We start from the raw sequence: 12,029 nt of genomic DNA, 5'->3' as shown, positions 1-12,029 counted from the left end.
ATATAAAGCAGAAAACAAGTGTTAATTGCAATGCAAATGACCCCATGAACAAAACTCGCAGCTGCAAGCTTGGGTGTGGCTCTCCAGCAGTTCATATTATTTTGCTGTACACGTTAAAATTGTCACGTATTTAATGCATGTAGAGTGGCAAAGCAGCACAAAAAATCACACACAAAGGAAGACTTACGTCTGCCTCTTTTTTTTCCGTTGCTTTGCTCATAGCACATGTGTCGATATGTTCCCATTCTCTGTCCATTTTATTTATTTATTTTTTCCCCCCCAATGCTTTGACAAATTAATCTCAGCAACTAGCGTAGTCTTCAGTTTTGGTCTATTTCATGCAGCTTGGTGCGACAAGAACTGGCATCAGTAGCCTGTACACATGTAAGGCTGGCATTGACGGCGTGTAAACAGACCGCTGCATTGGCATTTGCCATCAATGCAGAGCACACAGAATCACGCAACAGCCGCAGGCAGAACTGGGGAGTGCAAGGAAATAAAATATACTCGTATACTTGTGTGAAATTCATTGCACTCATTGCGTCATATATTCAGCCTTTGGGAAAAGGCGTTTCAGTGCCTCCTTAATGCTGTTTCTCAATTTTTAGTGTCATGAAGCCTCTATAGCAAATGACACTGCATCAGAGCCATTTTAAACAGCTATGACCACTTTTGTTCTGTGGCACCCTAAAACATGGGCTAAAGTGTTTTAATGCCACATTTCGTGCGCACTCACCATGTGAGCATGATCCAGCACACCACTCTTCCTGACACCATGAACTGTGTAGGGCCACTGGACCCCGACTCTGCCCATTAACCTGAGTGGTTCCCTCAACATGCACAAATTGCATTACTCCAATGTTGAAGTCATGACTAAAGTATGTTCCACTTAACCAATGCTTCATACATACCTGCTTTGTGCTTGGTCCTAACTTATGCAGCAGGCTGGCAAAGTGTTTTTTAATAGTAGTTGCAAGCTCCGCTGATGACTTTGCAGCTGCCGACTTGCTGGAGTTTCTGTCTTGAGGAAAACTTTTGGAAATCTTGCTCAAGGCCTTCCAGGCAGAGTAGGAAAATTGCACTTGCAGCTCCAGGTAGGATCCAAGGCATGAACCCACGGCCTGCAAAAAGCATGCTTGCTGTATGAGAAAGACACAGCAAAGAGATTTTTATATATACAAAAATCATTCTAATGAAGGCTGGACCCAGGCCGAAACGTCAATAAATCTATATATATATATATATATATATATATATATATATATATATATATATATATATATATATATATATATATATATGTATATGGCTGTACATGTTCAGCACAGCCGAATGGGTAGGGTAACATCATTTTCTACATCATTTTCAACAGGGCTGAAGTTTTTTCTCCTCTATTTTAAAGATACAGTGCAAATGACGATTAACTTAAGATATTACTCATGTTAGGAGAAAAAAAAATCTTAAACGTGCAGACCTGTTTTCTCATGTTCCTCAGTAGATAGATACTAAAGTTCTTCGCACATGCCAGGGAACAAAAGTAAGCATATCAAATTTTAGTGATTTTATCTAAATTAAACTTCACCACAAAACTGAGATACAAATAGTTAGCTTAGACTGTGATGGTTATGGTAGTATTTTTTACTGAAGGTTTCAGTGGGCATGAGAGGACAGCGATCCACAGAGGCGACTAAGACCCGATAATGATTTGCTCATACAGGACAGCCGTGCTGATCCATTGTTTAGTGGACGATGGAAAAAGAATATATGATCTGTGAAAAGCTCACACTTGACAATGCTTGCAGCAGCATTACTGATGATACAAATGCTGCACTCACACAAAACCCTATTTGAAGTGGATATAACCCATCAAAACCCATCACTGCCTGGCAGTCAGGCTGAATGTCATGCACTTTTTTGGAGTGGTTACAGCCATGAATAAAAGTACATAAAGCTTGCTTGTAATCTCCATCTAGCCTTTGGGTAGAAATCTAAAATAGCAACTGCTTTTTAAACAACCACAGCCCTTTTTCAGTTTCTGCACCAGCTTGTACAAAGGCTATACTAAAGTAACGCAAAAGTTGGCATAACTTTTTCATTAGCTGACATAAGTTTCTCATACTCTACGTGTTTGTAGAGTAAATATTTCTCTATAATATCCCATAATAAGCCTACTTTTTCATTACAGGTAACTAATGGATTCCAAGCAGAAGCAAAGGGCTGTCATTGAGTTTTTGACCAAGGGGTGCAGGCTGTCCGACATTCACAGAAGGCTACTGAATGTTTGCAGCGATGACACTATCGACAAGGGTAAAGTGCACAGATCGATAACAAGTTTTAAAAAGTGGGAAATGAGCATTGAAAACAAACCACAAAATCGGAGACCATCAACTGTTACCAGTGAAAACTGTCAGTGAGTGGACAAATTGATTCGATGTGGACAAATTTTTTTTTTTTTGAGAGCATTCCAGCATTGGATTCAAAAATTGTGCAAATGCACCTCTTGTGATGTCAACTATATTGAGTAGTATCTTTGTATTGAGAAAGAGTAGCTCTACAAGCATGTAGAATTTGAACAACATATGTTAGTTAACAAAAGTTATGCCAAATTTTGCATTACTTCTGATACAACCTTTGTATATCAAAGTACTAGGTATGCAAGGTATCAAGGGTGACAAGAGCGGCTGCTAATATGGGTGTGGGGTTACTCCTTATACATTTGTCAGCTACTTCTTGGCTTTTGACTTCGTAAGCCATGTTCAGGTTGGCGACCAGCAGTGATCTGAACAAGGCGATGCATGGTATGGTAATGATGATGTATGGAGTTTTATGGTGCAAGGGCCAGAGGCCATATGCATTGCATAGCAGCTTCTGTGAAGCGACTACTTTATCAGCGAGATGAGATTGTCAATGTGGGAATTCCTGACGGACATTACTGCGTCAGTAGTGCACCGTAGAAGTTTTTTAACATAACCATAAAGAGAAATGTAACACATGACTCTAAGGAAACTAAACGGGACCAGTGCTACAGAGTGCGAGAGCCAGGAAAACACATCGAACAGTAGCATATCAATGCAGTTCTACTGTATTATGAAAGGTTCTATTATATGTACTTATGACAGGACATATAGCACCTTTCTGAATAGGTGTTCCTGGTGTAGTATGACAATTCATTCTGACACTAGACACAATCGAGGTCGCACTGGCAGTACACGAATGCTGATCACATGCACAGCAGACACAAGAGCGTTTTCTTCGTCCTCTTCTTCACTACAATGGCCCCTGGGTGACAAGAAAAGCCATCCTGATGACTTATGGCGTAGGTAGGATCAGGAGGTCATAGTATGGTTTAAGTCGGTTGACATGAACTGGGTCACACCCGCGATGCCTAAGGTCGGGTGATAGCATCACAGGTTCTACAACACAGATGACAGCGGAGCCATGGTCTGTGATGCGGTGAGGGCCATGATAGCGTGCAAGAAGTTTGGTTGAAAGGCCAAGGCTGTGAGGCGGGACCCACGACCTAACAAGGCAACCAGTCGCAAAAAGTAGTTTAAGCGCGCCACTGTCATGCTGCAGCTTTTGACGATCTTGAGCGGCAGTTGTAATGGTTCGAGCGAGCCGCCTACAGTCCTCTGCGTATTTGGCGGCTTCAGACACAGGCGTGCATTCAGAAGCATTGGGTCGGTATGGGAGCAGTGTTTCCATAGTACGCGAGGGCTCTCGTCCTTGCAGCATAAAAAAGGGCAAAAACCCAGTGGTAGCTTGTGTGGCCGTATTATAGGCATACGTTACGAACGGCAAAACAGTGTCCCAGTTACTGTGGTCCAAGGCGACGTACATAGTCAACATGTCACCGAGTGTGCGGTTGAACCTCTCTGTCAAGCCATTAGTTTGCGGGTATTAGGCTGTACACTTACAACGAACGATGCATGCAGCGAGAAGGGCTTGGACTGCTTTGGACAGGAAAACACGCCCCCTGTCGCTGAGCAGTTCGCGTGGGGCACCATGTCGAAGAATGAAGTTCCACAAGATAAAAAACACAACTTCAAGCACAGAGGCCGCCAGGAGTGCGGCAGTCTCAGCGTAGCGTGTCAAGTGGTCAACACCTACAATTATCCATCGGTTACCCGAGGAGCTGCAGGGAAGTTGTCCGTATAGGTCTATGCCGACACGATCGAAGGGCCGAGCCAGACAGGGCAGCGGCTGTAGCTCAGCAGGAGGGCGCTGTGGAATTTTACACCGTTGGAACGCCGTGCAAGAGTGTAGCTACTGGCGCAAAAGGTGGAACATGCCGTGCCAGTAGAAACGCTGCCTTAGCCGAGTATACGTTTTCAGAACGCTGGCGTGACTATTATGAGGAGCTGCATGAAAATAAGTGCATATGTCAGAACGCATATGTCATGGTATCACAAGCAGCCGTGTGCGACCATCAGGCAAATAATTTCTGTGATAAAGGATGTCGTCGCGTACAGCAAAGAGAGTGGCTTGGCGACTAAGTGTTCGAGAAGAGGCCATGACGGATAGATGGTGGAGGAAATTCAGCATATTTGAAAGCAGGGGATCCCTGCACTGCTCATCCGGCATATCAGCGACGTTGATGGGCGACATGGATGCGAACGGCAGAGACACTGAAGCCACATCAGAAGGTATCAGTGACTGGGAAAGCGCATTGGTAGATAATGCGGATGTCATATTCTTGTAAGCAAAGTGCCCGTTGGCCTAGGTGACTTGACAGATCCTCCAATGAGGACAGCCAGCAAAGGGCGTGGTGGTCGGTGACATTGTTAAAAAGGCAACCGTATAGGTATGGATGAAATTTGACGAGCCCAAATAATGGCCAAGCACTCCTTTTCTGTAACAGAGTAGTTGGCTTCTGCCTTCTTTAAAGTGTGGCTCGTATACATGACAATGAACTCGTCATAGTCGTCTTTCCGTTGTGCGATGAGGGCACCAAGTGCAATGCCACTGGCATCCGTGTGTACCTCTGTAGGCGCTATGGGATCATAGTGTCGAAGAATCGTTGGCAAAGTAAGTAGGCAATGTAGTTGCTTGCAGACTTCGTCACGAGAAGTTGACCACGCGAAGACGCCGTTGGTAGCGGTAAGCAAATTGGTCAGTGGTGTGACGATAGTTGCAAAATTGTGCATGAAACACCGAAAATAAGAGCAGAGCCCTATAAAGCTGTTGAGAGCCTTAAGAGTAGTGGGCTTCAGAAACTCTGACCGCGCAAAGCTTGGCTGGGTCAGGAAACATACTGCCCTTCAATACAATGTGTCCCAATATTGTTAACTTGCGAGCAGCAAAACGGCACTTTTTGATGTTGAGTTGGAGGCCGGCAGAGGTGAGGCAGGTCAGCATCTCACACAAGCGAACGAGGTGCGTCGAGAAATCCGGCGAAATCCACAAAGAAGTGTATTGATCCGTACTTCTTGCATACTAATACTACAAGGATGTTCAACGACTGTGGGAAGGGCAAATGATGCCACGGTACAGCATATCGTTGACTTACTCATTAATTATCTGTCGTTCGGCTGACGACACGTGATATGGTCGCTTGCATAATGGAGGATGGGAACCAGTCTGAATGCTGTGAGTGACGGTAGCCGCATACCCCAGGGATGGTTGGTCGCAATCAAATGATGAGTGAAAATTCTGAAGTAGCGCGAGGACTTGCTGGCGATACTGAGGTGGCAGATCAGCACCTATGACAGATTCGAGAACATCTGATGACGACGACGACAATGATGACGATGATGCACACAGGACGGGAGAAGTGAGGGCATCGAGCTGATAACAGACCGTGTCATCAGAAATATTGAGAATGAGAAGCGGGTCAAGGGGCTGAACATGACCTAGTGATTCTCTGCCCAGTAAGGTTACAGGGTATTGAGATGGGTTACAGACAAGCATAGAAGATAATCCAGATACAGCATTAAGGACAGCAAACGGGAGAGATAGAGCCTTGCGACATAGAAAAATAGGCGACAATGTAAAAAGTACTGTAGCGTCTGGCGCGGTAGAGCAAGAGACGAGCACAAGAACCGACCTTTCGGGTGATATGTCTGTATCGGATACAAGGGTGAATTTGGGTGCTTTATTTGCAGAAGGGTCAGGCAGCGGGGCATTGGCAAGCGGGAAAAGCACCACTTTGGCCTGGGCACAGTCAATGATGGCATGATGGTGAGACAAGAAGTCCCAGCAGAGAATGACGTCATGTGAACATGAACACGAAGACAGCGCGAGAAATTCAACATCAACACTGCCGTCAATGACCACCCTTGCAGTATATTGAGCAAGCGGTGCTATATGCTGGGCAGTCGGGGGCAGAAGCCTATCAGACAATGACGTTGTGACCTTGTGGAGGTTTATTTTTATTTTATGTTTATTTGGTACAATACTGCAGACTACAGTCCAAGCAGGAGAAGGTGCAAACAAAGAAAAAAGAAAACATCCATGTTAACAAGTCACAAAGTATTACGTAGTAAGGATAAAGTTGATGTTAATGAATTTTATTCTGCAATTGTATGCAGGGAGAATGACAAAGCTTTTCATCTATAACAAACTGCAGCCCCACTATCAATAAGCGCAGTTGCGATGGTTCCTTTGACCAAAACGTCCAAAAATTGCCTGGCGACTATGCAGGCCTTGTAGCAGTTGCGAAGCTTTCAGTTTCTGCCTGCGGAACGGCAACAACTAGTTTCCCTCGCAAGGTGACTGGTGATGACGTAAGGGGGAAGGTGAGCAACAATGCAGTAATGGCGAACCATGGGTGCCGACAGGGCATCGAGGAGACGGCGAAAACTCTGGGTTGCGAAGCATGACATGCCCGGTAGCATTGTGGGAATAGCCATATCCAGGCATTGTGACAGCATGCTTTGCAGGTGGCATGCGACGATAGCAGAAGCATGTGACATGGCCGGCGCAACGACAAGCGAAGCATATGGGCCTGTTGTTGCGTTTGTGCCAAGGGTTCTGAACTGGGCTTTGAGGCGGAATTGGAGGCGACGCGGGAGGCATTGAGGTCTCATTGGCACAGGAAATGCAAATGTTGGCCGCGCATCCCGCTGCGAGTGCGGCATAGGTCAGAGGTGCATCCACAGGAAGATAGGGTTGAGCTAAAAGTAGGGTCTCAGGGTGTTCTTCGCGAATGGCCCGCCTAATGGGAGTGGCCAGTGATGTGTCAGGCTGGAGAGGTCGATCACTGAGAGGCACCATAGACAGCTGGCGTGCCACCTCCTCACGAATTAAATCCTTAATCGTAATGGAGAGCGATGAAGCGGGCATGGAGTTGGAGCAAAGCGTGAGGCCAGAGAGAGTCACCAGGTGCAACACTGCTGGGTGCAAGGACCCTTTGTCAACGCAGCTCATCGAAGCTCTGGCAAAGAGTGATGACAGCAGCAACAGAAGTTGGGTTTCCTGCTAGAAGAACTTAAAATGCGTTGTTCTCAATGCTTTTGAGGATATGCTTCACCTTGTCCTCTTCACTCATGGTGGAATCGACGTGGGCAAAAATATCCACGACATCCTCTATGCAGCTGGTATAAGTCTCCCGGGCTGTTGAGCATGCTGGCGTAGACGCTGTTCAGCATAGAGTTTTCGCACGGCCGGACAGCTGAAGACTTCTGTGAATGCTGTCTTGAACGCGGACCAGGTTTGTAGTTCCCACTCACGATTGTGGAGCCAGAGGTTTGCAACACCAGCAAGATAGAAGATGACGGTACGTAGCTTCGTCGGGTCATCCCATTTGTTGTGATCACTGACGCACTAATAGGTAGAGAGCCAATCTGCCACATCAGTCTCCCCTGATCCGCTAAAGAAAGCAGGGTCCCACTGTAGCTGGCCGGCGCCGCGAATGATAGGAGTGGCGGATGCTCCAGGCAGATTGTTGGTTATCTAGTTCATGGTAGTGGTTGGAGCAGTGGTCAACATTCGGCTGCGAAGTTCCAGGGTGAGGTCAGGGAATGCAGCACCTCTACCAAATGTAGTATGGCGATTTATTCTGACACTAGACACAATCGAGGTCGCACCGGCAGTACACGAACGCTGATCGTGCGCACAGCAGACACAAGAGCGTTTTCTTCGTCATCTTCTTCACTACACTGGGAAAAAAGTCATCACAAGTTTATGAATTTCTCAATGGTTTCTGAGTTGCTCAGTGGCTATGGTGTTAGGCTGCTGAGCACAAGGTCACGGGATTGAATCCCGGCCATGGCGCCAGCGCACGATATGCTGCAGATGAGAGGGAAAGCGTGCAACGGTGAGCTGAGAAGGATGGTAGCTTGACGTGTGCAGTCTTCTCGCACTCCCGACCTTGGAGGTCATGTAATCAAGCACGAGCTAGATGGGAGGCAGGTGAGCACGAATCTCCTCCTCTAGCCAAACCGTGGCGACGCACAGCTATCCACACAGCTGAGCACATACATGGCCCATGCTCCATATCTTGGAGAAAATCTGCAGCGGACGCAAAGGCTAAGGGCAAGCTGAAATGGCTGGTGGCTTCATGTGCACTATGTTCATGTTCAAGCCATGTAATCTCGAATTTCCGAGACATAGTGAAGTGAGAGGCAGCACGAAGTGAGAGGCAGAATGACGCATTTGCTTCTTGCTGCTGGCACTCTTTGTCACTTCAGCATTGTGACTGCGAAGTGTTCGTGGTCAGTGAGCAAGATCTGTTCATTTTTGCGTGGCTGCATGTGAACACACGCTTGCTAAATTTAATTATTAAACAAATGTTTACATCAATTTATAGGCCTGATAAAACTACAAACCTTATTTAGTGCAGTTGAATACTTTGCTGTCACCATATTCTTTGCCTCCTTTCCGGCAGAACTGTGACCTTTTAAAACTCTGCGTTTATTTCCACCCCAATTCTTTTATGCATAGGTATAAAATTCCGAAAGTTAATTTTGGAAGAAAAAAAAAGTATGTTTCGATCCCCAATGATAAAAAAAAATAATAAGTCAACTTCAGAATATGCATTTTTCTAGAGAAAAGGACAAAAGAGAAAATCTAGCTCATTTTTTTTACTGTATGGCTGCCACTACTGTTGTTCCACATCTTGGCATTTGTACTACTGTGATGTATAATTAAAGAACAGGTACTACGTCCTGTGACAGTACCTCCTTACCAATCTTAATATGCTTCACTGCCTAACAAAGATGTATTGTGGCGAAGCTGACTTAATAAAACTGATCATTATGCAATGCCTATTGGACCCTTGCCTCACGCGCACTCAACGCATGCCTCATCTGAAGCGAACCAAGTTAAGCTTACACTGCCTACACACAAATAGCTTAGATTTACATTTGATTTCGGCTAGCTACCTAGTGCATAATGGCGGTTACAATGTGGTTGTGCAGCATGACAGCTTTTTTTTTCCCCTCCCCCCGGTGGGTTTTAGCAGTTTTTCAGGAGATTCATGGCCGTGCCCATTCAGTTGGGAGGAATGGTGGGAGGATTGGTCAAAATTCAGGAGTCTTCCAGACAAAGTAGGAGAGTTGGCAGTTATGCATGACTGAACTGTGGCAGGCATCTGCTGACTGCAACTGAAATAAACTGACCAAATCAGCTGTGCAAGACTCCTGCAAGTGGCTGCCACATTCGAAAGAACAAGTGCCTTCAGCACTGTGAAAAGGTCTTCATGTTAACATTACACACAAAAACAAACAAGGTGGCCTTAACTGAACAAACTTGTACCACCTAGGATGTTTATCTTGATTCTTGCACAACAAGCATAGCGGTCTTACAAACCTCTCACACACAGCACACCTCCGGAAAGCCGGACACCTGGCCAGGAGGCTGCTTTACCAGCCTTTTAAACAGGTGGGTGTCCGGTGATGGGGATCATACCATGCACCTCCTGCAGCTGAGCCAGGCATTCTAATCATTAGCCCACGGCTTCAGTAACTGAGTCTTTAAACCTACAGTGATCTGCAGCAACATGTAATGGGACAAATTTACACAGTATCAAAAAACTTAATCAGCCATGGAAAAGTCCTAAAAATGAAAAGTTGCTGTCTAGTGCGACCTATTAGTCCAATTAAAGACATATTTAAAGGCAGTGGTTTTTTTGCAGACAGAATGACTCTAGGCAACCTTAGTCCAATTAAAGATATATTTAAAAGCAGTGCTTTCCTTGCAGACAGAATGACTCACGGCAACCTTAGTTTTCACATACTACAACACTGCCCGACAAGCTGAGCTAAATCTATTTTTGATGGGCTCATGAATCGAATTGGAGGTTAAACTAATGTTTGCAACACCTTTGCTTTCCATCTGCCATGTAATTACATTGCAATGTTACTTCTTTTGATCTGAGACTGTAATGTCTACTTTGAGTGAAATCAGCAAAAGACCTGAATGCTCTCTGTAAGTGCAGCAGATTCATCCCCAGGAGATTCTCCCTCCAGTTTGTTCAGGACATCCTGAATTGTCATCAGAGTCTCTGTCTTCACTGCCGCACTGGCAGCTGCTGTCACTCGTCCCAAGTCTTCCCAGGCACCAAGAAAGAGGGCAGCAACTTCTCGGTAAACAGGAACATTGTGAAAGACGCGCACCAGGCTCTTGGCCAAGACACTGCTGGAGCTACAAAATGAGTTCAGTGCCTGCAAGAAATGAAGAAAAAAGGCAGTGAGCTTGGCAATGAAGTTGGTACTACTTGTACTTGTTCTGATGCCCTGTGGCTAAAGTCATATGGAAAAGACTAGAACCAAATGTAACCAAATGTGGGGTTGAAATGTTGCCACCACATCATGAAACCATCATTTTCAACACATGCATGGATGTAGCATACAGTGCGATGACTCATGGAAGCAAAGTGCAGGCCCTTATCTGATATTTATGCTGCTAATACTACTTTCTTGACAATAATGCAGTGCATGATACACAGAAAGTATATTCGCCTACAACATTTGTTCATAATGTTTAATTGTGCTGATTACCTGGCAAGTTCCGATAGCAAAATTCCTCAAATTTACAAGTACTCTGAACTGAGCTAGTTGGTACGGATTCTTTTCCCAAACAGTGCAGCGACAACACAAAGATGATGCATGAAATCATCAAAATTACTCATACTGTCAGTTTTCAATTTTTTTTATTTCACTGTCGTTGTTTGTTTGCGCTGTGTTAGGGAAATTAATCCTAAAATCTGCTGATCCAGAATGCAACTCCTGGAAACAGTTTTAATTCAATGCACTGCAGTGCAGTGTACCGGCATGTAATAGCCACTGTGGTAGAGTGAAAAGCAAACATCCAGAAAGCTGCCTTGAAAATTTTTGCATAGTATTCCAAAAATGAAACACAGAAATGCAAATTCTTAGAAAGAAGAGACATGACAGCAAACTAAAGGAAAGGTGCAATGACTGATCTCTCCCAGAGGTAGTGGAGACTTAAAGCAGGACAGAATGGGTGTCCGAATAAAAATAACTGCGCAAAGATAACAATGTTAAGCAGGTGCATCAGATTCATCCCCAGGAGAGCCTCGCTCACACTTGTTCAGGACATGCTCAAGTGTCATTAGTCTTCAATGCTATACTGGAAGCTGCTACTCTTCCCAAGTCTTTCCAGGCACCAAAAAGAGGGCAGGAACTTCTCGTTAAATAGGAACATTGTGAAAGATTCCCATCAGGCTCATAAGTAAAACTGAGCTTCTGCAGCCGCCTTTAATGGGGCAATAGACTGCACATGCTGTCACTCAGCAAAACATACAATAAACCGATCTTGCAGCCAGTTACACTGCACCACCGCTGCCACAATGGCTGTCGGCTTTCGTACTCCACAGCAGACTGAATGGCAACCATAAACAGAAAAATAAGCCATACTCGCTCATGCTATGTCACCTATACTTTCACAGGCTATGCACTCACTCATATCATGTACACTCACACACAGCACTCACTTAGGTTACTATTAACTACCATTCATCCTCACCAATACTCACTTGCGTTCATAGTCACTTAAATTCATATTACCGGCACTCACTTTTGCTCATACTCGCGTCTACTCCCACTTACCTGCACTAGGCCCAACAA

The 12,029-nt window shown here is 45.1% G+C and overlaps 1 protein-coding gene across 2 annotated transcripts in view; it reads right to left on the bottom strand.

Annotated features, from left to right (window-relative positions):
- The window catches only part of LOC139054215 (uncharacterized), a 91,394-nt gene that overhangs the window by 60,181 nt on the left and 19,184 nt on the right, over positions 1-12,029 (bottom strand). For both annotated transcript variants that reach the window (XM_070530894.1, XM_070530895.1), the window contains exons 3-4: positions 10,356-10,604; positions 912-1,121 (exon numbers count right to left, since the gene is read on the bottom strand). In XM_070530894.1, coding sequence (XP_070386995.1) covers positions 912-1,121; positions 10,356-10,604 — 459 coding nt within the window. The remainder of the gene's footprint in view (positions 1-911; positions 1,122-10,355; positions 10,605-12,029) is intronic.

The sequence above is a fragment of the Dermacentor albipictus genome, chromosome 1 (genome assembly GCF_038994185.2).
Source record: "Dermacentor albipictus isolate Rhodes 1998 colony chromosome 1, USDA_Dalb.pri_finalv2, whole genome shotgun sequence".
NCBI lineage: Eukaryota > Metazoa > Arthropoda > Arachnida > Ixodida > Ixodidae > Dermacentor > Dermacentor albipictus.
Note: the sequence above shows the minus strand (reverse complement) of the source record. Positions and strands in the feature narration are given on the sequence as shown.